Genomic DNA, 25,185 nt, shown 5'->3' with positions numbered 1-25,185 from the left:
CAGCAAGGCAGCTTTTGACCATGTGTGGCATCAAGGGGCCATGTATAATTGAAGACAATGGGAATCGGTGGAAAACTATCCATCGGCTAGAGTTATGGTTAGCACGAAACAAAGATAATTGTAGTTGGGTGGTTTTTTTTAATATTCACCTCCGGGATGTGGGCATCGCTTGTTAGGCCAGCATTTAGTGCCCTTCAGAAGGTGGAGGCGAGTTGCCTTCTTGAACCGATTCAGTGTTGGAAGTGTAGGTACACCCACTGTGCTGTTAGGGAGGGAGTTCCAGGATGTTGCCCCAGTGACAATGAAGGGTTATTTCCTACCCCATCCAACATCAACAGTTTCATTTAAATGAAGGATCATAGGAACATAGAGGTTCCATTTGGAACTTCTTAAATGCTGAAGCAAACTGTGCTGATATGCAGCAAGGCCTGACCGCCTTTAGCTGATGAGTGGTAAGGATCATTCACGCCACACAAGTGGCAGACAATGATCATCTCCAACAAGAGAATCTAACCCTCGCCCCCAACGGCATTACGATAATTGAATTCTCCATTATCAACATCCTTGTGGGGGCACAAGTACCGAAAGATGTGCTTGTTAGGCGAATTGGACATTCTGAATTCTCCCTCCCTCCCGAACAGGCGCCGGAATGTGGCAACTAGGGGATTTTCACAGTAACTTCATTGCAGTGTTAATGTAAGCCTACTTGTGACTGTGACACTAATAAAGTTTATTATTGATCAAAAACAGAACTGGGGCTACCTGAAGAAATACTGTGGGACGAGAGCAGATCCTTGGCTGACAATTCTATGGAGAGTAACTTACCTCCCCACTCCCAAAGACCGATTCACCATCTCCGAGGAAGAACTCTGAACCCAATGGCCTGCAGCCTATAGTCTTAAAAGAAGTGGGTGCACAGACAGTAGATGCATTCATTGCAATCTTCCAAAACTCCCTAGATTCTGGGAAAGTCCCAGCATAATGGAAACTTCAAGTTTTACACCTTTGTTCAAGAAAGGCGGGAGGCAGAAAGCAGAAAACTATAGGCCAGTTAGCCCAATGTCGGGATCCCAGATCTCTGGAGACCAGACATTGCCAGCTTTGTCAGGTCACGCCGACCAGTGTGACAGCGTGGAGCAAGCCTCCAGGATTTTCCTCTTCTAAGCATTGGACAACGTGGCGAGAAAAGCCAACCGCGCAGCCAACGAGCTGCATGTCACTTCCCTCGCCTGGTTCAGCACTTTAGGAGAAAACAAAGGAAATTTCAGCCCAAAGACCGCAAAAGGTACATAGAGAGGTTTAAGGGATAGGGCCAAAAATTGACAATGGGCTAAAAATGTGGGAAAACAGGAGGTTGTTCACTTCAGCAGGAAGAATAAAAAAAAAAGCTGAATATTGTTTAAGTAGAGAGACTACAGAATGCTGAAATACAGAGGGATCTGGGTGTCCTTGAAGATGAATCACAAAAGGTCAGCATGTAGATGCAACAAGTAATTAGGAAGGCAAACAGAATGCTGATCTTTACCGCAAGGATAAAGTATAAAAATAGGGAATTCTTGCTGCAACCATGCAGGGCACGGGGCAAGACCACACCGAATGCTCAGTCACCTTACATAAGGAGGGACATATCTGCATTGGAAGTAGTTTAGCGAACGTTCATTAGGCCGATTCTCAGGATGAGGAGTTTGTATTATGAAGAAAGGTTCACCCTCTAACCATTGGAGTTTAGAAAAGGAGATGGGATCGTATTGAAACATATAAAGATTCTGAAGGAGTTTGACAGGGTATGTGCTGAAAGGTGGTTTCCACTCGTAGGGGAACCTAGTGCGAAAGGGCACAGTTTTAAAATAGGGGGTCTCCCATTTAAGATAATAATAATATTATTGTCACAAGTACTGCAATGAAGTTACTGTGAAAAGCCCCTCCTCGCCACATTCCGGTGCCTGTTCGGATACACTGAGGGAGAATTCATAGTGTCCAATTCACCGAACAGCACGTCTTTCGGGACTTGTGGGAGGAAACCCATGCAGACACGAGGAGAACGTGCAGACTCCACACAGACAGTGACCCACGCCGGGAATCGAACCTGGAACTCTGGAGCTGTGAAGCAACAGTGCTACCCACTGGAGGAGCGGGGGAGGAATTTCTTCTCTGCGGGCCATTAGTCCTTGGAATTCTCTCCCCCAACAAGCAGTAGGGGCTGGGCCATTAAAGATATTCAAGGCTGAGTTAGACCGATTTTTGTTCAACAACAGAGTCAAGGGTTATGGGGAACAGGCAGAAAGTGGAGTTAAGCCATGATCTTATTCAATGGCGGAGCAGACTCAAGGATCAAATGACCTACTCATGCTCCTATTTCTTGCGCTACATCAAACAAGGCATCAAAATTTGCAGCGATCTCAAGCATACTAGTTTTGCTGGAATTTCCACTATGGCAATATGCATAGAGGTGTAATGATCAGCAATATTTACAACCCGTCAATCACAGCTGCGAACACGCATCCTTCTTGGAGACATTAATAGCTATCATGCAATGTGTAGCTATGAAGGTGCCATCAATAATGGAGAAGCAAATAGAGAGTTCCACTGAAGCAAATAAGTTTGGTCTCTTTGATGCTAAAGATCAAGGCACATTCTATTATCAAGGCAGCAGAGAGAAGCAGACAGCAAATCTTCTTCACTGAGGTACTGACACCTCGCAAAAAATCCATCAACCCAGAGTAAAATTATTGCCCTCCTGAAGGAAGAGAAGAACACCTAACACCTCAGTTTTCCATCTGAGCTCACTAAATTGCACTGGTTGCAAAATGTCGAAGAAGTTACTACTCCATAAGCTAGCCTTCATTAACAAGCCAGCCGTCTCAAAGGAACAGGCTGGCTGTGGAGTGGCTGCGCCCACGTGGTATGTACATCAAAATTGCTGCTGTGGCATTCGTGGATCCAACATCTGCATGCAACACAGGAAAGAAACACAGAGACAACTACTTGGCAGAACAACGAGCCACTTCCCAACTTGTGCGCATTGGCACTCAAAAGAAACACTGAAATACAGAAGCTTGCAGAGCTCAGAGATCTCGTTATTCATTGTTTACAACATTGACCTTCCTGAAACAGAATCCTGAAAGTTCATATCAGATGACATTGCCTTGACCACGAAAAACACTAAATCTACCTCCACTAAGGAGATCCTAACAGCACTTAAAAGAATGGAGGCAGTGGCATTGTCACTGGACTAGCAATCCAGAGGCGCAGAGCAAGACCTGGGGTTCAAACCCTGCCCAACGGCAGACGATGAAATTTGAATTCAATAAAAATTTGGAATTAAAAGTTGTAAAAACCCATCTGGTCCACAAACGTCCTTTATAGAAGGAAATCTGCCATCCTTACCTGGTCTGGCCCACAAGTGACACCAGATCCACAGCAATGTGGTTGGCACACAAATGCTCTGTGAGGGGGCAATTCAGGACTGGCAATAAATGCTGGCCCAGCCAGCAACACTAGTGTCCCGTAAAATTAATTTTAAAAAAAAGCTATTTCACCACATGTACAGCAGTAGTTTAAAGGGCAACTAGAGATGAGCAAATAAAAAAAAAAAAAAACAGCTTTGCCTGCAGCACCCGTGCCTCGTGAATGAATTAATAACATAAATTTAGCTTTCTATGGATACAGTCCTCGAAAGTCCTCTATGCTAGTCAGAAAAAAACTTTCCAAAGTGCAATTCAAGAATGACTTTACAGGTGGTAGATGAGAGTGCAAGAGGAAAAGGAAACACTTATTCGGGATAAGGGCAGTAAGATCACTGTTGTGCAGCACAATTTGTATCTTTTTAAAAATTCTTTCATGGGATGTGGCCGTTGCTGGCTAGGCCGGCATTCATTGCCCATCTCAAATAGCCTGCAAGAAGATTGTGGAGGAGCCACCAAGTGAAGTACTTTTGTGCGCTCAAGGATCCATGTTATTTGGAAGTCTTGAATATAATTTCCAGCTGTGAGCAGTAGGAACCAGTACTGTCAACCCACCAGCTGGCAGTTGCATTCCGATCTATACATCATTGAATCATAGAACTTACAGTGCACGACAGTGACCCAAGCCAGGAATTGAACCTGGGATCCTGGGTCTGGGGTCAGTGCTAACCACTGTGCTACCGTGCGTTAGAGGTGGACAATCCTCCAGTGTTTTATCCAGACTTCAGTATTCCCACTATTGCTATGGGGGTAAAAATGGGGGAATGGAACAAGTTGGATTGCTCTTGTCAGCTAGCCAAGTCAGGCATGATGCGTTGAATCATGACATATCGTATCATGTTGACCTACATCAAATGGTTCCACTAGCTACACCCACTTTGTTCCAATAGTTTAAAAGTTACACTGGTAACCAAGTACAAACTGTACCCAATACTTACATGACTTAAGTGCAGTATTGACTATAGTTCCCAGCAAAGCAGCGATGATTATTAGGGTATCAAACCTAGAATGTTCATAAAAGGAAGTTAATTTATAGCTACGCATCTAGAATAAATCACAATAATATAAACGTTGAGAATTGTTTTGCAAAAGTGTTACGATTACCAATTCCAAAATTGGGATTTGGCAAAAAACGCCCTGGGTTCATAGGCAAAGAGTTTCAGCAGTATTTCCATTAGGTAGAGAGTCAAAAACACCCATTCTGCCTTGGATATCAAAGGATTGGTCTCGTCGCCACCAATAAAAATAGCATTTATAACAATGATAACATCGTATGTGTAACGGAAACCCCTGTTAGAAAAAAAAAATGACAAACATAAAACATTTAGTAACATTGAAAGAGTCTCATTTTACTGCCTCAAGAGTGAGTTAGAAACATCAGCAGAGACTAGTTGGGTCAAAAGGCTCCTTTCTGTACTGTATATTGTACATTACACAAGGTCTCCTATTGCATTGCTCACTACAGTAGCGTCAACCGTGCACCGTAGTGTCAGCTAGGGTTCAGTTGATAACACACTTGTTTCACAATCACACGGTTCCAAGTTCAAGCTCCGCTCCAGGAATTGAACTACCAAAAAATGATAAGACTGCTATGCTCCTTTACATTACTTTAGGTTACAAGGTGTATATACTGTAACATCTAATATATACTATAAAGAGAGAGCATCCTCCTCTGGCTGAGTTACAATATATTCAAATGGAAACCCAAAGGCCCTCTATCTTACATTACTGAAGTTCTCCACATTTAATGCAGATGATACAAAGATCTGTAGAGGGACAGGTAGTATTGAGGAAGCAAGGGGGTCGCAGAAGGATTTGGACAGACTAGGAGAGTGGGCAAAGAAGTGGCAGATGGAAAAGTATGAGGTTATGCACTTTGGAATGAGGAATGGACTCAAAGACTATTTTCTAAATGAGGTAATTGCTGAGGAAATCAGAAGCACAAAGGAGCTTGGGAGTCCTTGTTCACGATTCTTGATTAATAAAGGGATCAGGGGTTATGGGGAAAAGGCAGGAGAATGGGAATGAGAAAAATACCAGCCATGATTGAATGGCGGAGCAGACTTGATGGGCCGAGTGGCCTAATTCTGCTCCCATGATTTATGGTCTTAATCTCATGATTGCATCAATTATGTTAACTTAAGACATTAATAAAGTGGGAATTATTCATTGGCGACGGACTACATCGGTGATGTCTGGGAAGTAGATCAACTTGTTCCAATTGGGCTTTGCCAAGTACTGATTACACCAATTCAGAGTGTAGTTATGAAAATATTTCAAACAATAAATGCAGTATATTTCAAAGGTGAGCTAAAGTGAACATATTTGAAGATTCCCCATGATATATGATAGAAATCCAAAAATCAATAAATCCGCATTAGGAAAACAAAGATTGGGAACTCAATGTTTACAGAATGCTGGAGATTGGGAGACGAGAGAAGAGAGAGAGAGAGAGAGAGAGAGAGAGAGAGAGAGAGAGAGAGAGAGAGAGAGAGAGAGAGAGAGAGAGAGAGAGAGAGAGAGAGAGAGTTACAGCGTACATTCTACCGTGCATCAGATTCTTCGGGGTTTACTCCCTCACTTTCTTTATGATATCTTATTATAAATTCTCCAGACATATCTGACACAGCAGGAGTCAGTGGAGTGTTAGTTATTGTGTTGATAGCCAATACACAAAAAGTAATTACATACTGGTGCTTGACCATTCGGCGGATAACCTGGCTGACTGCAGAGTTGTACATATTTGGCATGCAGTTCTCCAATGGATGAACTCTTTCCTTCATCTGAATGACCTGTATGTTCAGGAGATCTGCCAAGCGGATGAAGCATTCTCTTCCTATTTAAAAACAATTGGTACAAATTATACTTAGCATTTATCAAATCCTTCAGTAATACACACACGCAGACAGAGACACACGCACTCAGAGACACTTTACAATTTGCACTGCTATCACTCGCCATTATTTCTCTATCATTCAGCAATAAGGCGGGTGGTCCGGGACGACACGGCATCCCATGACGAAATCTGATGAATTTGTACGCTGTCTGTATAGCAAGTGTCGTTCTCCAAATGCTACCATTTTTCAACTAAACTTGAAATTCAAGACAGTAAAATACCGTCCTGGGCAATAAATCCACCCTGCTCTAAATCATTTATGATGTGGAGATGCCGGTGTTGGACTGGGGTGAGCACAGTACGAAGTCTTACAACACCAGGTTAAAGTCCAACAGGTTTGTTTCGATGTCACTAGCTTTCGGAGCGCTGCTCCTTCCTCAGGTGAATGAAGAGGTCTGTTCCAGAAACACATATATAGACAAATTCAAAGCTGCCAGACAATGCTTGGAATGAGAGCATTAGCAGGTGATTAAATCTTTACAGATCCAGAGATGGGGTAACCCCAGGTTAAAGAGGTGTGAATTGTGTCAAGCCAGGACAGTTGGTAGGATTTCGCAGACCAGATGGTGGGGGATGTAATGCGACATGAATCCCAGGTCCCGGTTGAGGCCGCGCTCATGAGTGCGGAACTTGGCTATAAGTTTCTGCTCGGCGATTCTGCGTTGTCGCGTGTCCTGAAGGCCGCCTTGGAGAACGCTTACCCGGAGATCAGAGGCTGAATGCCCTTGATTGCTGAAATGTTCCCCGACTGGAAGGGAACATTCCTGCCTGGTGATTGTCGCGCGATGTCCGTTCATTCGTTGTCGCAGCGTCTGCATGGTCTCGCCAATGTACCACGCTTCGGGACATCCTTTCCTGCAGCGTATGAGGTAGACAACGTTGGCCAAGTCGCACGAGTATGTACCGCGTACCTGGTGGGTGGTGTTCTCACGTGTAATGGTGGTATCCATGTCGATGATCTGGCACGTCTTGCAGAGATTGCCATGGCAGGGTTGTGTGGTGTCGTGGTCACTGTTCTGAAGACTGGGTAGTTTGCTGCAAACAATGGTTCGTTTGAGGTTGCGCGGTTGTTTGAAGGTTGCCTGGATCTGTAAAGATTTAATCACTTGCTAATGCTCGCATTCCAAGCATTGTCTGGCAGCTTTGAATTTGTCTATATATTTGTTTCTGGAACAGACCTCTTCATAATGAATGGCTTAGATAGGGTGGATGTAGGGAAGTTGTTTCCATTAGCAGGGGAGACTAGGACCCGGGGGCACAGCCTTAGAATAAAAGGGAGTCACTTTAGAACAGAGATGAGGAGAAATTTCTTCAGCCAGAGAGTGGTGGGTCTGTGGAATTCATTGCCACAGAGGGCGGTGGAGGCCGGGACGTTGAGTGTCTTTAAGACAGAAGTCGATAAATTCTTGATTTCTCGAGGAATTAAGGGCTATGGAGAGAGAGCGGGCAAATGGAGTTGAAATCAGCCATGATTGAATGGTGGAGAGGACTCGATGGGCCGAATGGCCTTACCTCCGCTCCTATGTCTTATGGTCTTATTCACCCGACGAAGGAGCAGCGCTCCGAAAGCTAGTGACATCGAAACAAACCTGTTGGACTTAACCTGGTGTTGTAAGACTTTGTACTAAATCATTTAATACCGCAACAATAAACATTCAGAGGGTCAAAAGTACAACTGGGAAAACAGGAGGTGCACACATCTAAAGAAGCATACTATTCAGATTGCCTTTAATGGCGGGTAAGGGGGGGTGGGGGGGGGGGAAAGAGAGATAATGATGAAGAAAAGAACAAAACAAATAAAAAAGAAAAACCCAGTTCAGGGAACATAGTTTGAATATCGTTTAAGGCCACAGACCTCAGGATTAGGAATGAAAGAACTTCATCTGCTACCGATTTAAGCCTAAAAGAGAGAGAGAGTTCTTTTTCAGGTCTACACTTCGCATTCTTAGGTTACCAAACAATAACCCAGATCAGATGCAGAAGTTATGGACTTTTAATAACTGCATTTCAAACTGAACTCCAGATTTCCCAACAGGACACACACCAATGCTTACATTTTTCCTAAACCCACATCATTCATTTCCATAATCAAAAATGGTATAATCTCAAGTTGTATATTATGCTTCCAAAAGATATACGAGGTAGGCAATCTCAGTTAAGACTGAGGTAACTGTGGTGAATGTATTCACGCGAATATGAGCCGTCTGTATAATACTGCGACCTATGGCCAGGAAATGGTAATATGATCTACTTCCAGGTATTGCACTAGAACCCCGGTGGGCTCCACCACCCCCGGGGCGATATATAGACCTGCCACCTGTGGGCGGCACTCATTTGTACAGCAGACACTGGCAGGCAAGTTCCTGGTTAATAAAGCCTTATGTTCACTTTTCTCAGTCTTGCAGTGAATAGATGGTATATCAGTAACGAATGATCAGAAACAAAAGGAACCCTTCAGTAACTTGACTTTTCGTCAATGTTGCTCGTATGAGGTTCAGCACAGAAACAGAAGGAAGAAAAACCTTCTTTAACTTGACTTTGGTAATGAAATGAAAACGAAATGAAAATCACTTGTCACAAGTAGGCTTCAAATGAAGTTACCGTGAAACGCCCCTAGTCGCCACATTCCGGCGCCTGTTCGGGGAGGCCGGTACGGGAATTGAACCCGCGCTGCTGGCCTGCCTTGGTCTGCTTTAAAATCATTGATTTGCCTATTGGATTGCACCAGGATGCAGACCTCTCCAGCAAAGTGCTTGGCATAGATCAACTGAATTAAATTATCCAATTCAATTCCAAATACCCAGGGTGATTCACATCAGTTGGTATTGGTTTTGACAAGACAGCTGCATCTGGGACACAGACATGTGGAACAGACAGGATCAGTGATTCTCTGTGGTTCCTTTGAATATCGCTCTATACCTAGTATTGACACATAGCTCTATCTTTAGTATAAAGATTCTTTTTTCCCCCCCATAGGCTCAGCCCAGCAGTCAATGAGAAATCAGCAAGGTGTTCGAATTAGACAAGCCATGGCTCTGCTGATATCTCTCTTGCCTGAATCACAAGGTCCCGGGTTCAAGACCCACTCCAGACCGGAGCTCAAAAGTCAAGGTTAACTGTCTAATGTAGTACTAAGGGAGTGATCATAGCAAGAAGTCTTACAACCCCAGGTTAAAGTCCAACAGGTTTGTTTCGATGTCACTAGCTTTCAGAGCGCTGCTCCTTCCTCAGGTGAATGAAGAGGTATGTTCCAGAAACATATATATATATATATATATATATATATATATATAAGAGAGAGAGAGAGAGACAGATGCAAAGATGCCAGACAATGCTTGCAATACGAGCATTAGCAGGTGATTAAATCTTCACAGATCCAGAGATGGGGTAACCCCAGGTTAAAGAGGTGTGAATTGTGCCAAGCCAGGACAATTGGTAGGATTTCGCAGGCCAGATGGTGGGGGATGAATGTAATGCAACATGATGCACTGGCACAGGTACTGTCTTTCTGATGAAATGTTAAACTAAGCCTTCATCCACTCAGACGTAAAAGATCCCATAGTGCTATGAAAAGAAGATCAGAGGCATTATCCCTGGGGAGTGCTGGCCAATATTTATCCCTCAATCAAAATCGCAACAACAGGTGATCTGGTTATGCTCAATTTCTCTCTGTGGGAGTTTGCTGTGCTCAAATTGGCTGCCTGTTGGAAGTATTGTAAACTGTAAAGAGGACAGTGTAAAACTTCAAAAGGATTTGGACAAGTTGGTGGAGTGGGCTGATAGGTGACAGATGAAGTTCAATGCAGACGTGTGAGGTTGTGCATTTTGGTCGAAAGACAATTTTTAAAAAGGGGTAAATTATTAAGAGTGTGCAGAGCAGAGGGACCTGGATGCATACGTGCATAGATCATTGAAGGTGGCAGGTGGAGAGAGCAGTTGATAAATCATACAGTTTTTGGTTGGGGGAGATTATGGGGGGGGGGGTGCGTAAGGATGTTTTGGCTTTTTGCTGTTGCTGCGGTTGTTTTTTGAGTTTGCGTTTTTCTTCTTTATTAAGTATATATTTGAAAATGCCGCCAATAAAATGCTACTTTAAAAAAAACGATTAAGTGTACAGTATCCGAAGGCTTTATTAACAGGGGCAGAGTGTACAAGAGCAAGGAAATTATGTTGAACTTATACAAGATATTAGTTAGACCTCAGCTGGAGTACAGTTCTGAGTGCCATAGAACATAACAGCGCAGTACAGGCCCTTCGGCCCTCGATGTTGCGCCGACCTGTGAAACCACTAAAGCCCATCTACACTATTCCCTTAATAGTACATAGAACACTCTATAGGAAGGATGCGAATTGAGTTATAAAGATAGATTGGAGAGATTGGGACTGTTTTCCTTGAAAAGAAGAAGGCTAGGAGGAGCTTTAGTAGGAATGTTCAAAATAACGAGGGGGTTGGACAGAATAGATAGGAAGAAACGGTTTCCGCTCGTAAAAGTATAGAGGGCACGGATTTAAAGCGATTTACAAAAGAAGTAAAAATGATGCGAGAAAAATCCTTTGCACACAGCGAGTGTTTTGGGTCTGGAATGCACTGACTGGAAGTGTGACGGAGGCAGCTTCAACTGAGACATTCAAGAGGGCGTTAGATGATTAATTGAACAGAAACAATGTGCAAGGGTACAGGGAAACGGCAGGGGAGTGGCACCAAGTCATAATGCTCATTTGCCGACAGTGGGCCGAATGGCCTCCTTCTGCACTGTACCAATTCTGTGGTTTCTATATTAAACAATGGCTATACTTCAAAAGTACTTCACTGGATGTAAAGCACTTTGAGGCATCTGGTGGTTGTGAAAAGCGCTAAATAGCCCGTCTTTCAATGGCCCGAACTTGCTAAAAGCAAGTGAGTGTTGCGAAGATGAACATTTATTGTTTCATAAAGACAAGTCAGAAACAGGAATTATATAAAGCGGCTTAACTGGTAATGTGGATCACAAAGTACACTCTGGACTCAATTCTAACTTACTGCAATTCATTTTCACCACAATTCAAAATGTGGATATTGCATTGTGATCTCTCTCCAGGAAAGGAGAAGCCTGCAACACAAACTATGGCATTCTACAGCTGTTATCTATCTATTGTGAAGACAGATATATGCCGATTGGATGAGTGCATTGATTACCAATGTGGCTAACGGCCCATTTCCTACACAAATCCACAGGGAATGTTGCCAGATGCAAGACTGGGAATAAAAAAAGGTGAACTTTGTCTAACAAGGGAAACTCATTTCTAGTACACAATCTGGTCTTTACAAAATAAAATCCATGGCCGAACCCAGCAAGCTGAGCATTTTGTCTGAGCTCTATTCAGCAAAAATTGTTAACAGCTTGGGCAAACTCAGATTCATCCCACAATTTCAAAAGGAATTGCAGATGCTGGGTATAAAATCTTAAAAACATTTGATTTCTGATTGATCCTTTGTATCTCCCCCACACGCCCCCCCCCCCCCCCCCCCCCCCAAGATTGCTAAAGACAGTAGATTCAAGTTCTTGTACCCCCTAAAATGGAGTTGGATATGTGTTCAGAAAAGAGAGCAGTAGATTTGAGAGATAGGAGAGGGGAATGTGCAAGAAGACCAGAGTCTTCGTACACCAGTCACCAAATGGAAGTGTGTAGGGGGTGGCATGGTGACACAATGGTTAGCACTGCTGCCTCATTGCACTGAGGACTCGGGGTTCGATCCTGGCTCCAGGTCACTGTCTGTGTGGAGTTTGCACACTCTCCCCATGCCTGCGTGGGTCTCACCCCCACAACCCAAAGATGTGCAGGGTAGGTGGACTGGCCACACTAAATTGCCCATTAATTGGAAATGTTTTTTTTAACAAAGGTAAGCATGCAGGTGCAGCAGGCGGTAAAGAAGGCAAATGGTATGCTGAACTTCGTTGCAAGAGGATTTGAGTACAGGAGCAGGGATGTCTTGCTACAATTATACAGGGCCTTGGTGAGGCAACATTTGGAACATTTGAGTGCAGTTTTCATCTCTTTATCTGAGGAAGGATGTTCTTGCTCCAGAAAGGAGTGCAGCGAAGGTTTACCAGACTGATTCCCGGGATGGCGGAAATGACGCACGAGGAGAGATTGAGTCGGGTAAGATTGTATTTACTGGAGTTCAGAAGAATGAGAGACGGGGGGAATCTCTTAGAAACGTATAAAATTCTAACAGGACTAGGCAGGGTAGATGCAGGGAGGATGTTCCTGATGGTGGGTGTGTCCAGAACCAAGGGTCACAGTCTGAGGATACGGGGTAGACCATTTAAGACATAGATGAGGAGAAATTCTTTCACCCAGAGAGTGGTGAGCTTGTGGAATTCGTTACCACAGGAAATTGTTGAGGCCGAAACATTGTATGTTTTCAAGAAGCAGTTAGAAGGTGAAGTGGTTCAAAGGATGGGGAGGGAAAGCGGGATTAGGCTATTGATTTGGATGATCAGCCATGATCATAATGATTGACGGAACAGGCTCGAGGACCAAATGGCCTCTCCTGCTATTTTCTATAACACTTTTTTTTTAGTCTAGATTAGTTTAAGGCAAGAACCTTTGTGCTTTAACAGTAGGGGGATCAATGGGACGAAAGCTCCCCACTTGCAATCCCCGACAGAGAAATGGAAAGTCCATGATGGACTAATAATACATCAAATGTGTGTTTTTTTTCCTCTCCATTTCAGATTGTTGTTATACTGCAATGAGGGTTTATTTTACAACTACCCACCCACAAAGCCCTTCTGTTCCTCATCTGAAACTCTCCACAGTAGCTCTCTATGAGAGCTGGGGATCTCTGGTGCCACCAATTTCACCAGCTGCCTCCAGTGCGAATCCAGAACTACAAACTCAGTTCCATTCTTCACCTTCAAGATGTCAAATGCTTCTATCATTTTCCGATGCTTCATATAAACCAGTTTTCTTACTTCATTCTGGAAAACACAATGCGTTAGCTTATCGACCAAACTCATCGAGTCAAAGGGCACATACAAAATAAGAGGTACCAAGGACAGCTGTGCACAAACATAACCGGAATATAAAAAGCCAAATAGATTTTCTTTTCCGTAGCAAAGGTTCCGAGTACGTTAAAAATGTTACACCTCACAGACTACATGGCACAGCACTTCTGCCCAGAATTACCACGGCTTCACAACGGACACTGTAGATCAGACCCTTGTAAGGATCTTCACACCATCTGGGCAGCACGGTAGCACAGTGGTTAGCACAATTGCTTCACAGCTCCAGGGTCCCAGGTTCGATTCCCGGCTTGGGTCACCGTGTGCGGATACTGCACGTTGTCTCCATGTGCGCTTGGGTTTCCTCCGGGTGCTCCGGTTTCCTCCCACAGTCTAAAGATGTGCGGGTTAGGTGGATTGGCCATGCTAAATTGCCCTTGGTCCAAAATTGCCCTTAGTGTTGGGTGTGGTTATGGGGATAGGGTGGAGGTGTGGGCTTGGGTAGGGTGCTCTTTCCAAGAGCCGGTCCAGACTCGGTGGGCCTAATGGCCTCCTTCTGCACTGTAAATTCTATGATTTTTTAAAATGATCTATGATTTCAAAAATATTGAATTCATTAATTGTATCGTGAAATCATTAAAGCCTTACAGCGCTTCACACAATGAATTACCTTTGCAGTGCAGTGATGTGTGAGAGCAGGCTCACTGGTATAAATTTCTGTACAACGGGCTGTCAAATTTATCATCAGCTAAGTGAAGGCATTTGGGTGGCCATTCTGAGAAACATCAAACCCTGCCCAAAGAAACACTGCCAAGACCTACACTTCAGGAACTCACCAGACGGTTTTAAAGCAAGACTCAGCAACAGCAGATAAATAAGGATCAGAGGTCATTAAAAAAATCAGTTGAGGTTAACGAAAATAATACTTAGAACAGTGTAGAGTAGACAGACGATTCAATGTGTGGTTAAAGTGATGCAGTAACAAACTGGGTTAACTATGCACTGGAATTAATCTCAATGATATTGGTCCAAGTTATTCTAACTTTGACAGCAGTTTTTTTGTTTGACACTGCATGTTGCACTGGACACTCTACCTTCGAAGGAATTATTAAAAAGCTTTGCGGTCCAAAAAGAAAGAGAAACACACTGAACCGTTTGCATTGAGGGCGAGGGTGTATTTTTAAAAAATAACAAGTAATTCAAAATTTAATCAGGTTGGTTAACGTGGAACGGAAGCACAGGACAGTGATAGAGAGGAAAGAGCCGGACAGTCTCAAATTCAATTTAAAAAGCACAGTACCTTTCAATGTCTGGAGTCATTCACACAAATACATACCTTTAAATGTTTCTTGTAATCATTATATACAACAGCAAGGAAGAGGGACATGAAGACATAAGTGTTCACGATTATAAAAATGACAAAGAAAATAGAATACGCCCAGCTGATCTCATAGGCAGGCATCCTGAAAGATATAATGTCAAGAGTTAATAGTGCCTAGCATATCATTTGTGAGTCATATCTAATACATTCCAAGCTGGGATTAAGCGAAGTTGTCCAACCTATCTAGCAGCATTAGGAAATCTAGCTACTCAATAAGTCTAGCCGGATCCCTAATGAAGCCCTTCAAAAGATTGCCTCACTCAAGTTTTTGCAAATAAAATTGGAGATTGTTCACCCTCTGGAGCCAGAGGAAGGAACGAGACTCCAGAGCGGCTCGGATGTTCTCGAATCTACAAATCCTTCTGGAAAAAGAGAGGTGATCTCAGTTGCATTAGAGTCAAACAGGCAGCCCTCTCGGTTTAAAAAGACTGATGGAAGTAGTCTCAGTTTCTAAAAACCTTAAAACAAAGCACAATGCTGATTCTGGGCACTTGGTGACAAGATCTTGCACACCATAGCAGACACTTCTTACTAAGGAGTGCTGTAAATTAATCCAAACGTCATGCAAACATAAAGCACATTTGAGGAAAGTTAGCAACAAAAAAAAAAAAAAAAAAAAAAAAAAAACCTCAACTCAAAAACGCTTCAGAGCCTTTGTTAGGGGCTATTTAGCACAGGGCTAAATTGCTGGCTTTGAAAGCAGACCAAGGCAGGCCAGCAGCACGGTTCAATTCCCGTAACAGCCTCCCTGAACAGGCGCCGGAATGTGGCGACTAGGGGCTTTTCACAGTAACTTCATTGAAGCCTACTTGTGACAATAAGCGATTTTCATTTAATTCATTTCATTTTGTTACAACGACAGTAACAACTGAATACAAAACGCTCCATTAATCACACCAATTACTTGCCAGCGTTTTCACAGAAGAAAAAGCCTTCGTAAGCAGTCAGTTATTGGTACATGTGGTTCTTTCCTAGGTGGTTAAAATGTTCCTTCATTTTTGGGTTGCACCCATCTTCATTCTCAGAGTCAAATATTCCTGTTACCCTACATCGAAGGCCAATTATTGGGAATCCTAGAATCTCAGCTAGTTTCCATGACCTATTCAGGTGGTGGGTTCCACAGTAGATGTCATCGTGTCTACGGATCGTCGGGTCACAACCGAAACAAAACAGCTACATTCTAAATTACTAAGATATACCTACATCACATCAGGGCTGTTTGCTGTTGTCACCAGCACGTAGAGATTAAAGAATATGTCGAGGTAGTTATTGAAGTACGGGGCTCCTTCTCCTGTTTTGAGCTTCCTGTATATTAAAGAAATGGAGATCAGGATCCGCGATGGAGGGTTTGCGAGGCTGATTTATCATCAAGATCTCAAAGGAAATGGGTAAAATATTTAAAAATATATAGATACAAAAAGCTGAAGTTATCAACCAAATAGGTCAAACCAGATCATAGCAAGAAATGAATGAACATACCACTCTAGGCTATTTAACCAGTCCCAGTTTTGACAAACCCTGTACATTACTCTTTATCGCTTTCTGCTGAATCTCGACCCAATTTAATCGAATCATAGAATATCTACAACGAAGAAAGAAACCATTCGGCCCATCGGGTCTGCATGGACCCTCTGAAAAGGCATGCTACTTAGGCCCACTCCCCCGCCCTGTTCACATCCTTGGAGACTAAGGAACAATTTAGTGTGGCCAATCCACCTAATCTGCACATCTTTGGACTTGTGGGAGGAAACCGGAGCACCTCGAGGAAACCCACGCAGACACGGGGAGAACGTGCAAACTTCACATAGACAGTGACCCGAGGCAGGAATTGAACCCGGGTCCCTGGCGCGGTGAGGCAGAAGTGCTGACCTCAATTGCGAGTTGAATAGGAATTGGGGGGGGGGGCTGAGATGCCACGTGATAAAATAACCAGACATCATCTTGTTTCCGTCAGTTGCACGCACGCTTGCAAATGAAGTGGTTTCAAGTCCCACTTACCAAAGGATTGGCAGAACAAGCCAAGCCGAGTCAAGAGCATGCCGATGGGGTTCTGCACTGATGGTGATACCATCCTTTAAATCACTGCTCTCGGGGAAGAACATCCTTCCTCCAATAAGGAGACCAAAACTGCACACAATATTCCAGTGTGGCCTCACCCAAGGCCCTGTATAATTGCAGCAAGACATCCCTGCTCCTCTTGCGATGAAGGCCATTTGCCTTCTTTACCGCCTGCTACACCTGCATGCTTCCCTTCAGTGACTGCACCCAGGTCTTGTTGCACATTCTCCTCTCCTAATTTATGGCCATTCAGATAATAGTCTGCCTTCTCGTTTCTGCAACCAAAATGGATAACGTTGCATTTTTCAAATTATACTAAATTTGCCATTCATTTGCCCACGCACTCAGCTTGTCCAAATCACACCAAAGAATCTCTGCATCCTCTGATGCACGATTAATTGCCACTAAAGCGAGGTTGTAGTCCAACTGAAGGCTTTAATAAGCTGAATGTTTCCCCCAGCAGCTCAGGTACAGAAAGAAGGCTGCTGGGGCGACATGGCAGAGCTACCATACAGCTTGACCAATAGGAAACATACAATATCTACCAATGATGTTCCAGCATTACCAGGTACCGTAATACCTCTATACAGACTACCACATTCACCCCCTGTTAAAAAAAAAAGTCCGGCAGGGGTGGTGGCTTGATATTACAAAATGGTAACGTGGTAGAAATTAGAGTTATGGAGGTACCGTAATACCTCCGTACTGCGTTTTGTAACCATTTACAGATTCAGAATTAACTATACAGTTTAAAATGAAGCAATCAGTCGATCGGGGGCCCTGGTCGTCCCCTCGGATTGTCGAAGCTTTGGTGGTGACTGGTGGAGGCTCGGGCATCTGTGACTCAATCTCTGTGGCAGCTTCAACAGTTGACCTGGGAAGGGAGCATCTGCGGGTGTCGGTGGGTGGGGGGGCCTAGAAGGGACCGGCGGAAGGACCGATCCTCATGTAAGGTGCACCGGTGGGAGGGAGGGTGGGACTGGTGGCTGGGGTGTGCGTGGGGATCCGGCGGGCGCCAGGTCTCGTGAGACCGTATCTTGTCGGCCGTCGGGGTACGCCACGTAGGCGTACGCCACGTAGGCGTACTGGGGGTGAGCGTGGAGAAGATGGACCCTCTCGACCAACGCGTCCGATTTGTGTGCCCGCACATGTTTTCGGAGCAGGATGGGTCTGGGAGCTGCCAGCCAGGTCGGGAGCGAGGTCCCAGAGGAGGACTTCCTGGGGAAGACAAGGAGACGTTCGTGAGGTGTTTGGTTGGTCGTGGTACAAAGTAGTGACCAGATGGAGTGGAGGGCATCCTGCCAGCGGGAGACTGGGAGATTCCTGGACCATAGGGCCAGTAGGACGGTTTTCCAGACTGTTCCGTTCTCCCTCTCTACCGGTCTGTTACCCCGGGGGTTGTAACTGGTCGTCCTGCTCGAGGCGATGCCCTTGCTGAGCAGGAATTGACGCAGTTAGTCGCTCATAAAAGGAGGATTCCCTATCACTCTGTATGTAAGCGGGGAACCCGAACCTTGCAGAGATGCTATGGAGGGCCTCGATGACGGTGGTTGCGGTCATGTCGGGGCAGGGGATGGCGAATGGGAGCACTCGTCAATCACGTTCAGAAAGTACGTGTTACGGTCGGTGGAGGGGAGGGGGGCGTGCTGAGGCGTTCAAAGGGACGGGAAGCCTTTATCAGGTGCGCTCTCTCTGGCCGGTAGAAATGCGGTTTGCGACTTCCGGGTGCGGCGATGACCAGCTAAGTCGCACGTTTCGGCAGCTCCCGGTGGAACGGACTTTTGGGCTCTTGATAGGAGCCCCAACGGCAATTTTAACGGCTAAAAACACTGTGCGGTAAACCAGAAGGGAATTCCCCCTGGACACGGATGGAAAAAGGAGAGGAAAGTGGCCGGATTGCAGTGGATCCTTTGGAACAGCGGCAAGGAAGGCAAGCAAAAACCAAGATGGCGTCGGAAGGTGGCAGTTTAACATGGGGCCCTGAACAACAAGAGTTCTTGAAATGCTGTGTGGAAGAGATAAAAAAGGAAATGAAGAAAGAGCTGTTGGCCCCGATACTACAGGCGATCGAAGGGCTAAAGGAGGAACAAAAGACCCAGGAGCGGGAGCTTCGGGTCGTGAAGGCGAAGGCAGCCGAGAATGAGGACGATATACAGGGCCTGGTGGTGAAGACGGAGACGCAGGAGGCACATCAGAAACGATGTGTAGAAAGGTTGGAGGAACTGGAAAACAACGCAAGGAGGAACAACCTGAGGATTCTTGGTCTTCCTGAAGGTGTGGAGGGAGCGGACGTCGGGGCATATGTGAGCACGATGCTGCACTCGTTAATGGGAGCGGAGGCCCCGGCAGGACCGTTGGAGGTGGAGGGAGCATACCGAGTGATGGCGCGAGGACCGAGAGCAAGAGAAATTCCCAGAGCCATAGTGGTGAGATTCCTCCGTTTTAAGGATAGAGAAATGGTCCTTAGATGGGCGAAGAAAACTCGGAGCAGTAAATGGGAGAACGCGGTGATCCGCGTTTATCAAGACTGGAGTGCGGAGGTGGCGGGAAGGAGGGCGAGCTTTAATCGGGCCAAGGCGGTGCTTCATAAAAAGATAAAATTCGGAATGCTGCAACCGGCAAGACTGTGGGTCACATATCGGAGGGAGGCACCACTACTTTGAGACGGCGGATGAAGCGTGGACTTTTATTGTGGAAGAAAAACTGGAATGAGTGGGTTATTAAAAAGAACGTTCGAACAAAGTGGTGGGGCGAATGTGGGGGGCAAAGAGGGGTTTTTATGTACTAATCCTGCGATGTGGTAACTTTTCTCTCTCCCACAGGTGGTGATGGGGGGAGGTGGGGAGGTAGAGGAGATGGGGCGTTGGCCATTGGGGGCGGGGCCAAGGGAGAAGCGCGGGCTTGGTTCCCGCGCTATGATAATTATGGCGGGAATAGAGAAGCAGGAAGGAGGGGGTGTCGCACGGTGCGAGCCGTGGTCACGGGGGGAAGCCGAGGTCAGCCAGAGTTTGCTGACTTCTGGGAGCAACATGGGGGGAGTAATTACGCTAGCGGGGGGGGGGGGGGGGTGGGAGGGGGGAATTACTGGGTTGCTGCTGCTGGGGAGAGGGGGGAGCGGGTACGGGAGAGGATGGGCGGGGGGGCACCGCCTGGGGGAGATACAGCTGCGTGGGAACTGGGTGAGGAGCTGGAAAAAGGTGATGGCTAATCGACAAGGGGGGGGGGGGGTAGGAAGCCCCCCAACTCGGCTGATCACGTGGAACGTGAGAGGGCTGAACGGGCCGATAAAGAGGGCACGGGTACTCGCACACCTTAAGAAACTTAAGGCAGATGTAGTTATGTTACAGGAAACACACCTGAATCTGATAGACCAGGTTAGGCTGCGCAAAGGATGGGTGGGGCAGGTGTTCCATTCGGGGCTAGATGCGAAAAACAGGGGGGTGGCCATATTAGTGGGGAAGCGGGTAATGTTCGAGGCAAAGACTATAGTGGCGGATAACGGGGGCAGATACGTGATGGTGAGTGGCAAACTACAGGGGGAGACGGTGGTTTTGGTAAACGTATATGCCCCGAACTGGGATGATGCCAATTTTATGAGGCGGATGCTAGGACGCATTCCGGACCTAGATACGGGAAAGCTGATAATGGGGGGAGATTTTAATACGGTGTTGGAACCAGGGCTGGATAGGTCGAAGTCCAGGACTGGAAGGAGGCCGGCAGCAGCCAAGGTGCTTAAAGATTTTATGGAGCAGATGGGAGGTGTAGACCCGTGGAGATTTAGTAGACCTAGGAGTAAGGAGTTCTCGTTTTTCTCCTATGTCCATAAAGTCTACTCGCGCATAGACTTTTTTGTGCTGGGTAGGGCATTGATCCCGAAGGTGAGGGGAACGGAGTATACGGCTATAGCCATTTCGGATCACGCTCCACACTGGGTGGACTTGGAGATAGGGGAGGAAACAGGAGGGCGCCCACCCTGGAGAATGGACATGGGACTAATGGCGGATGAGGGGGTGTGTCTAAGGGTGAGGGGATGCATTGAAAAGTACTTGGAACTCAATGATAATAGGGAGGTCCAGGTGGGAGTGGTCTGGGATGCGTTGAAGGCGGTGGTTAGAGGGGAGCTGATATCAATAAGGGCACATAAAGGGAAGCAGGAGAGTAAGGAACGGGAGCGGTTGCTGCAAGAACTTTTGAGGGTGGACAGACAATATGCGGAAGCACCGGAGGAGGGACTGTACAGGGAAAGGCAAAGGCTGCATGTGGAATTTGACTTGCTGACTACAGGCACTGCAGAGGCACAATGGAGGAAGGCACAGGGTGTACAGTACGAATATGGGGAGAAGGCGCAGGTTGCTGGCACACCAATTGAGGAAAAGGGGAGCAGCGAGGGAAATAGGGGGAGTGAGGGATGAGGAAGGAGAGATGGAGCGGGGAGCGGAGAGAGTGAATGGAGTGTTCAAGACATTTTATAAAAAATTATATGAAGCTCAACCCCCGGATGGGAGGGAGAGAATGATGGGCTTCTTGGATCGGCTGGAATTTCCCAAGGTGGAAGAGCAGGAAAGGGTTGGACTGGGAGCACAGATCGAGGTAGAAGAAGTGGTGAAAGGAATTAGGAGCATGCAGACGGGAAAGGCCCCGGGACCGGATGGATTCCCAGTCGAATGCTATAGAAAATATGTGGACTTGCTCGCCCCGGTACTGACGAGGACCTTTAATGAGGCAAAGGAAAGGAGACAACTGCCCCCGACTATGTCTGAAGCAACGATATCGCTTCTCTTAAAGAAGGAAAAGGACCTGCTACAATGCGGGTCCTACAGACCTATTTCCCTCCTAAATGTAGATGCCAAGGTCCTGGCCAAGGTAATGGCAATGAGAATAGAGGAATGTGTCCCGGGGGTGGTCCACGAGGACCAAACTGGGTTTGTGAAGGGGAGACAGCTGAACACGAATATACGGAGGTTGTTAGGGGTAATGATGATGGCCCCACCAGAGGGAGAAACGGAGATAGTAGTGGCGATGGATGCCGAGAAAGCATTTGATAGAGTGGAATGGGATTATTTGTGGGAGGTGTTGAGGAGATTTGGTTTTGGAGAGGGGTATGTTAGATGGGTGCAGCTGTTGTATAGGGCCCCAGTGGCGAGCGTGGTCACGAATGGACGGGGATCTGCATATTTTCGGCTCCATAGAGGGACAAGGCAGGGATGCCCTCTGTCCCCATTATTGTTTGCACTGGCGATTGAGCCCCTGGCGATAGCGTTGAGGGGTTCCAAGAAGTGGAGGGGAGTACTTAAGGGAGGAGAAGAACACCGGGTATCTTTGTATGCGGACGATTTGCTACTATACGTGGCGGATCCGGCGGAGGGGATGCCAGAAATAATGCGGATACTTGGGGAGTTTGGGGATTTTTCAGGGTATAAATTGAACATGGGGAAAAGTGAGTTGTTTGTGGTGCATCCAGGGGAGCAGAGTAGAGAAATAGAGGACCTACCGTTGAGGAAGGTAACAAGGGACTTTCGTTATCTGGGGATCCAGATAGCTAAGAATTGGGGCACATTGCACAGGTTAAATTTAACGCGGTTGGTGGAACAGATGGAGGAAGATTTCAAGAGATGGGATATGGTATCCCTGTCAATGGCAGGGAGGGTGCAGGCGGTTAAGATGGTGGTCCTCCCGAGATTCCTCTTTGTGTTTCAGTGCCTCCCGGTGGTGATCACGAAGGCTTTTTTTTAAAAAAGGATTGAAAAGAGCATCATGGGTTTTGTCTGGGCCGGGAAGACCCAGAGAGTGAGGAAGGGATTCTTACAGCGTAGCAGGGATAGGGGGGGGCTGGCACTACCGAGCCTAAGTGAGTATTATTGGGCCGCTAATATTTCAATGGTGAGTAAGTGGATGGGAGAAGAGGAGGGAGCGGCGTGGAAGAGATTAGAGAGGGCGTCCTGTAGGGGGACTAGCCTACAGGCTATGGTGACAGCCCCATTGCCGTTCTCACCGAGGAACTACACCACAAGCCCGGTGGTGGTGGCTACACTGAAGATTTGGGGACAGTGGAGACGGCATAGGGGAAAGACTGGAGCCTTGGGGGGGTCCCCGATAAGAAACAACCATAGGTTTGCCCCGGGGGGAATGGATGGGGGATATGGAATGTGGCAAAGAGCAGGAATAACGCAACTGAAAGATCTGTTTGTGGATGGGACGTTCGCGAGTCTGGGAGTGCTGACCGAGAAATATGGGTTGCCCCAAGGGAATGCATTCAGGTATATGCAACTGAGGGCGTTTGCGAGGCAACAGATGAGGGAATTCCCGCAGCTCCCAACACAAGAGGTGCAGGACAGAGTGATCTCAAAGACATGGGTGGGGGATGGTAAGGTGTCAGATATATATAGGGAAATGAGGGACGAAGGGGAGACTATGGTAGATGAATTAAAAGGGAAATGGGAAGAAGAGCTGGGGGAGGAGATCGAGGAGGGGCTGTGGGCAGATGCCCTAAGCAGGGTAAACTCGTCGTCCTCGTGTGCCAGGCTAAGCCTGATTCAGTTAAAGGTATTACACAGGGCACATATGACTGGAGCACGGCTCAGTAAATTTTTTGGGGTGGAGGATAGGTGTGCGAGGTGCTCGAGAAGCCCAGCGAATCATACCCATATGTTTTGGTCATGCCCGGCACTACGGGGGTTTTGGATGGGGGTGACAAAGGTGCTTTCAAAAGTAGTGGGGGTCCGGGTCGAACCAAGCTGGGGGTTGGCTATATTTGGGGTTGCACAAGAGCCGGGAGTGCAGGAGGCGAGAGAGGCCGATGTTTTGGCCTTTGCGTCCCTAGTAGCCCGGCGCAGGATATTGCTAATGTGGAAAGAAGCCAAGCCCCCGGGGGTGGAGACCTGGATAAATGACATGGCAGGGTTTATAAAGCTAGAGCGGATTAAGTTCGTCCTAAGGGGGTCGGCTCAAGGGTTCACCAGGCGGTGGCAACCGTTCGTCAAATACCTCGCGGATAGATAGACGGAATGGGAAAAGAAGGCAGCAGCAGCAGCCCAGGATCGGGGGGGGGGGGGGGAGGAGGAAACAGAAGGACTCTCAGGGTTGTTAATATATACTGTATAGTATGTATAGGTCGTTGCCACAGATAATTATATATTGGACTGTTAAATTATATTTTTGGAGAGTGTTACTTGTGACAAGGCAGTTGCCAATTAGGGCTAGTTTTCATTTTTGTTATTTAGTATTTATTCATTTTTTGTTTATATAAAATAGGTCATTGTTATTTGTGCTGTTATAATATTGTGTAAAGGATGCACAATGTACTGTGTTGGTTGACCAAAAATTTTCAATAAAATATTTAATAATAAAAAAAAAAGAAATGCGGTTTGCACTCCGTGCAGATTTGGCAGTCCTGACCTCCTCGATGGATTAGGGCAGGTTGCGGGTCTTGATAAAGTGGGGAAAAAAGAGAGTGACCCCCCGGGTGGTAGAGGTCCTCGTGAAGGGCTCGGAGGCAGTCCACTTGAGCGTTGGCTCGTTTAGCTTCCCGGGACGATACAAGATCTCGTAGTTGTAGGTGGAGTTCGATCCTCCACCGCAAGACCTTATCGTTTTTTAATCTTGCCCCGCTGTGAATTATCGAACATGAAAGCAACCGACCGTTGGTCAGGGAGGAGAGTGAATCTCCTGCCGGCCAGGTAATGCCTCCAAGTCGCACAGCTTCTACTATGGCCTGGGCCTCCTTTTCGACTGAGGAGTGGCGGATTTCGGAAGCATGGAGGGCACGTGAGAAGAGGCAGCATGGTGGATAGCACAATTGCTTCACAGCTCCAGGGTCCCAGGTTCGATTCTGGCTTGGGTCACTGTCTGTGCGGAGTCTGCACATCCTCCCAGTGTGTGCGTGGGTTTCCTCCGGGTGCTCCGGTTTCCTCCCACAGTCCAAAGATGTGCAGGTTAGGTGGATTGGCCATGCTAAATTGCCCATAGTGTCCAAAATTGCCCTTAGTGTTGGGTGGGGTTACGGGGTTATGGGGATAGGGTGGAGGTATTGATCTTGGGTAGGGTGCTCTTTCCAAGAGCCGGTGCAGACTCGATGGGCCGAATGGCCTCATTCTGCAGTGTAAATTCTATGATTCTATAAGAAGGCCACGGGTCTGCCCTTTTGGTTGAGGTTGACCACCAGAGCTACATCGGACGCATCGCTCTCGACCTGGAAGGGGAGGGACTAGTCGATGGCGTGCATCGTGGCCTTTGCAATGTCTGCTTTGATGCGGCTGAAGGCCTGGCTTGCCTTTATTGACAGGGAAAAAACTGTGGATTGGATCAGGGGACGTGCCTTGTCCGTATAGTTGGGGACCCACTGGGCGTAGTAAGAGAAAAACCCTAGACAGCGCTTCAGGGCCTTGGAGCAGTGAGGGA

At 46.6% G+C, this 25,185-nt stretch overlaps 1 protein-coding gene across 2 annotated transcripts in view; it reads right to left on the bottom strand.

Annotated features, from left to right (window-relative positions):
* tpcn3 (two pore segment channel 3) overlaps window positions 1–25,185 on the bottom strand; it is a 107,594-nt gene that overhangs the window by 19,977 nt on the left and 62,432 nt on the right. For both annotated transcript variants that reach the window (XM_072500075.1, XM_072500076.1), the window contains 6 exons: window positions 15,934–16,035; window positions 14,686–14,812; window positions 13,124–13,325; window positions 6,156–6,300; window positions 4,569–4,754; window positions 4,403–4,467 (listed from right to left, as the gene is read on the bottom strand). In XM_072500075.1, the coding sequence (XP_072356176.1) occupies window positions 4,403–4,467; window positions 4,569–4,754; window positions 6,156–6,300; window positions 13,124–13,325; window positions 14,686–14,812; window positions 15,934–16,035 (827 nt within the window). The remainder of the gene's footprint in view (window positions 1–4,402; window positions 4,468–4,568; window positions 4,755–6,155; window positions 6,301–13,123; window positions 13,326–14,685; window positions 14,813–15,933; window positions 16,036–25,185) is intronic.

The sequence above is a fragment of the Scyliorhinus torazame genome, chromosome 4, assembly GCF_047496885.1.
Source record: "Scyliorhinus torazame isolate Kashiwa2021f chromosome 4, sScyTor2.1, whole genome shotgun sequence".
Lineage (NCBI taxonomy): Eukaryota > Metazoa > Chordata > Chondrichthyes > Carcharhiniformes > Scyliorhinidae > Scyliorhinus > Scyliorhinus torazame.
The sequence above is the reverse complement of the archived record's forward strand: the minus strand, read 5'-3'. Positions and strand labels throughout refer to the sequence as shown.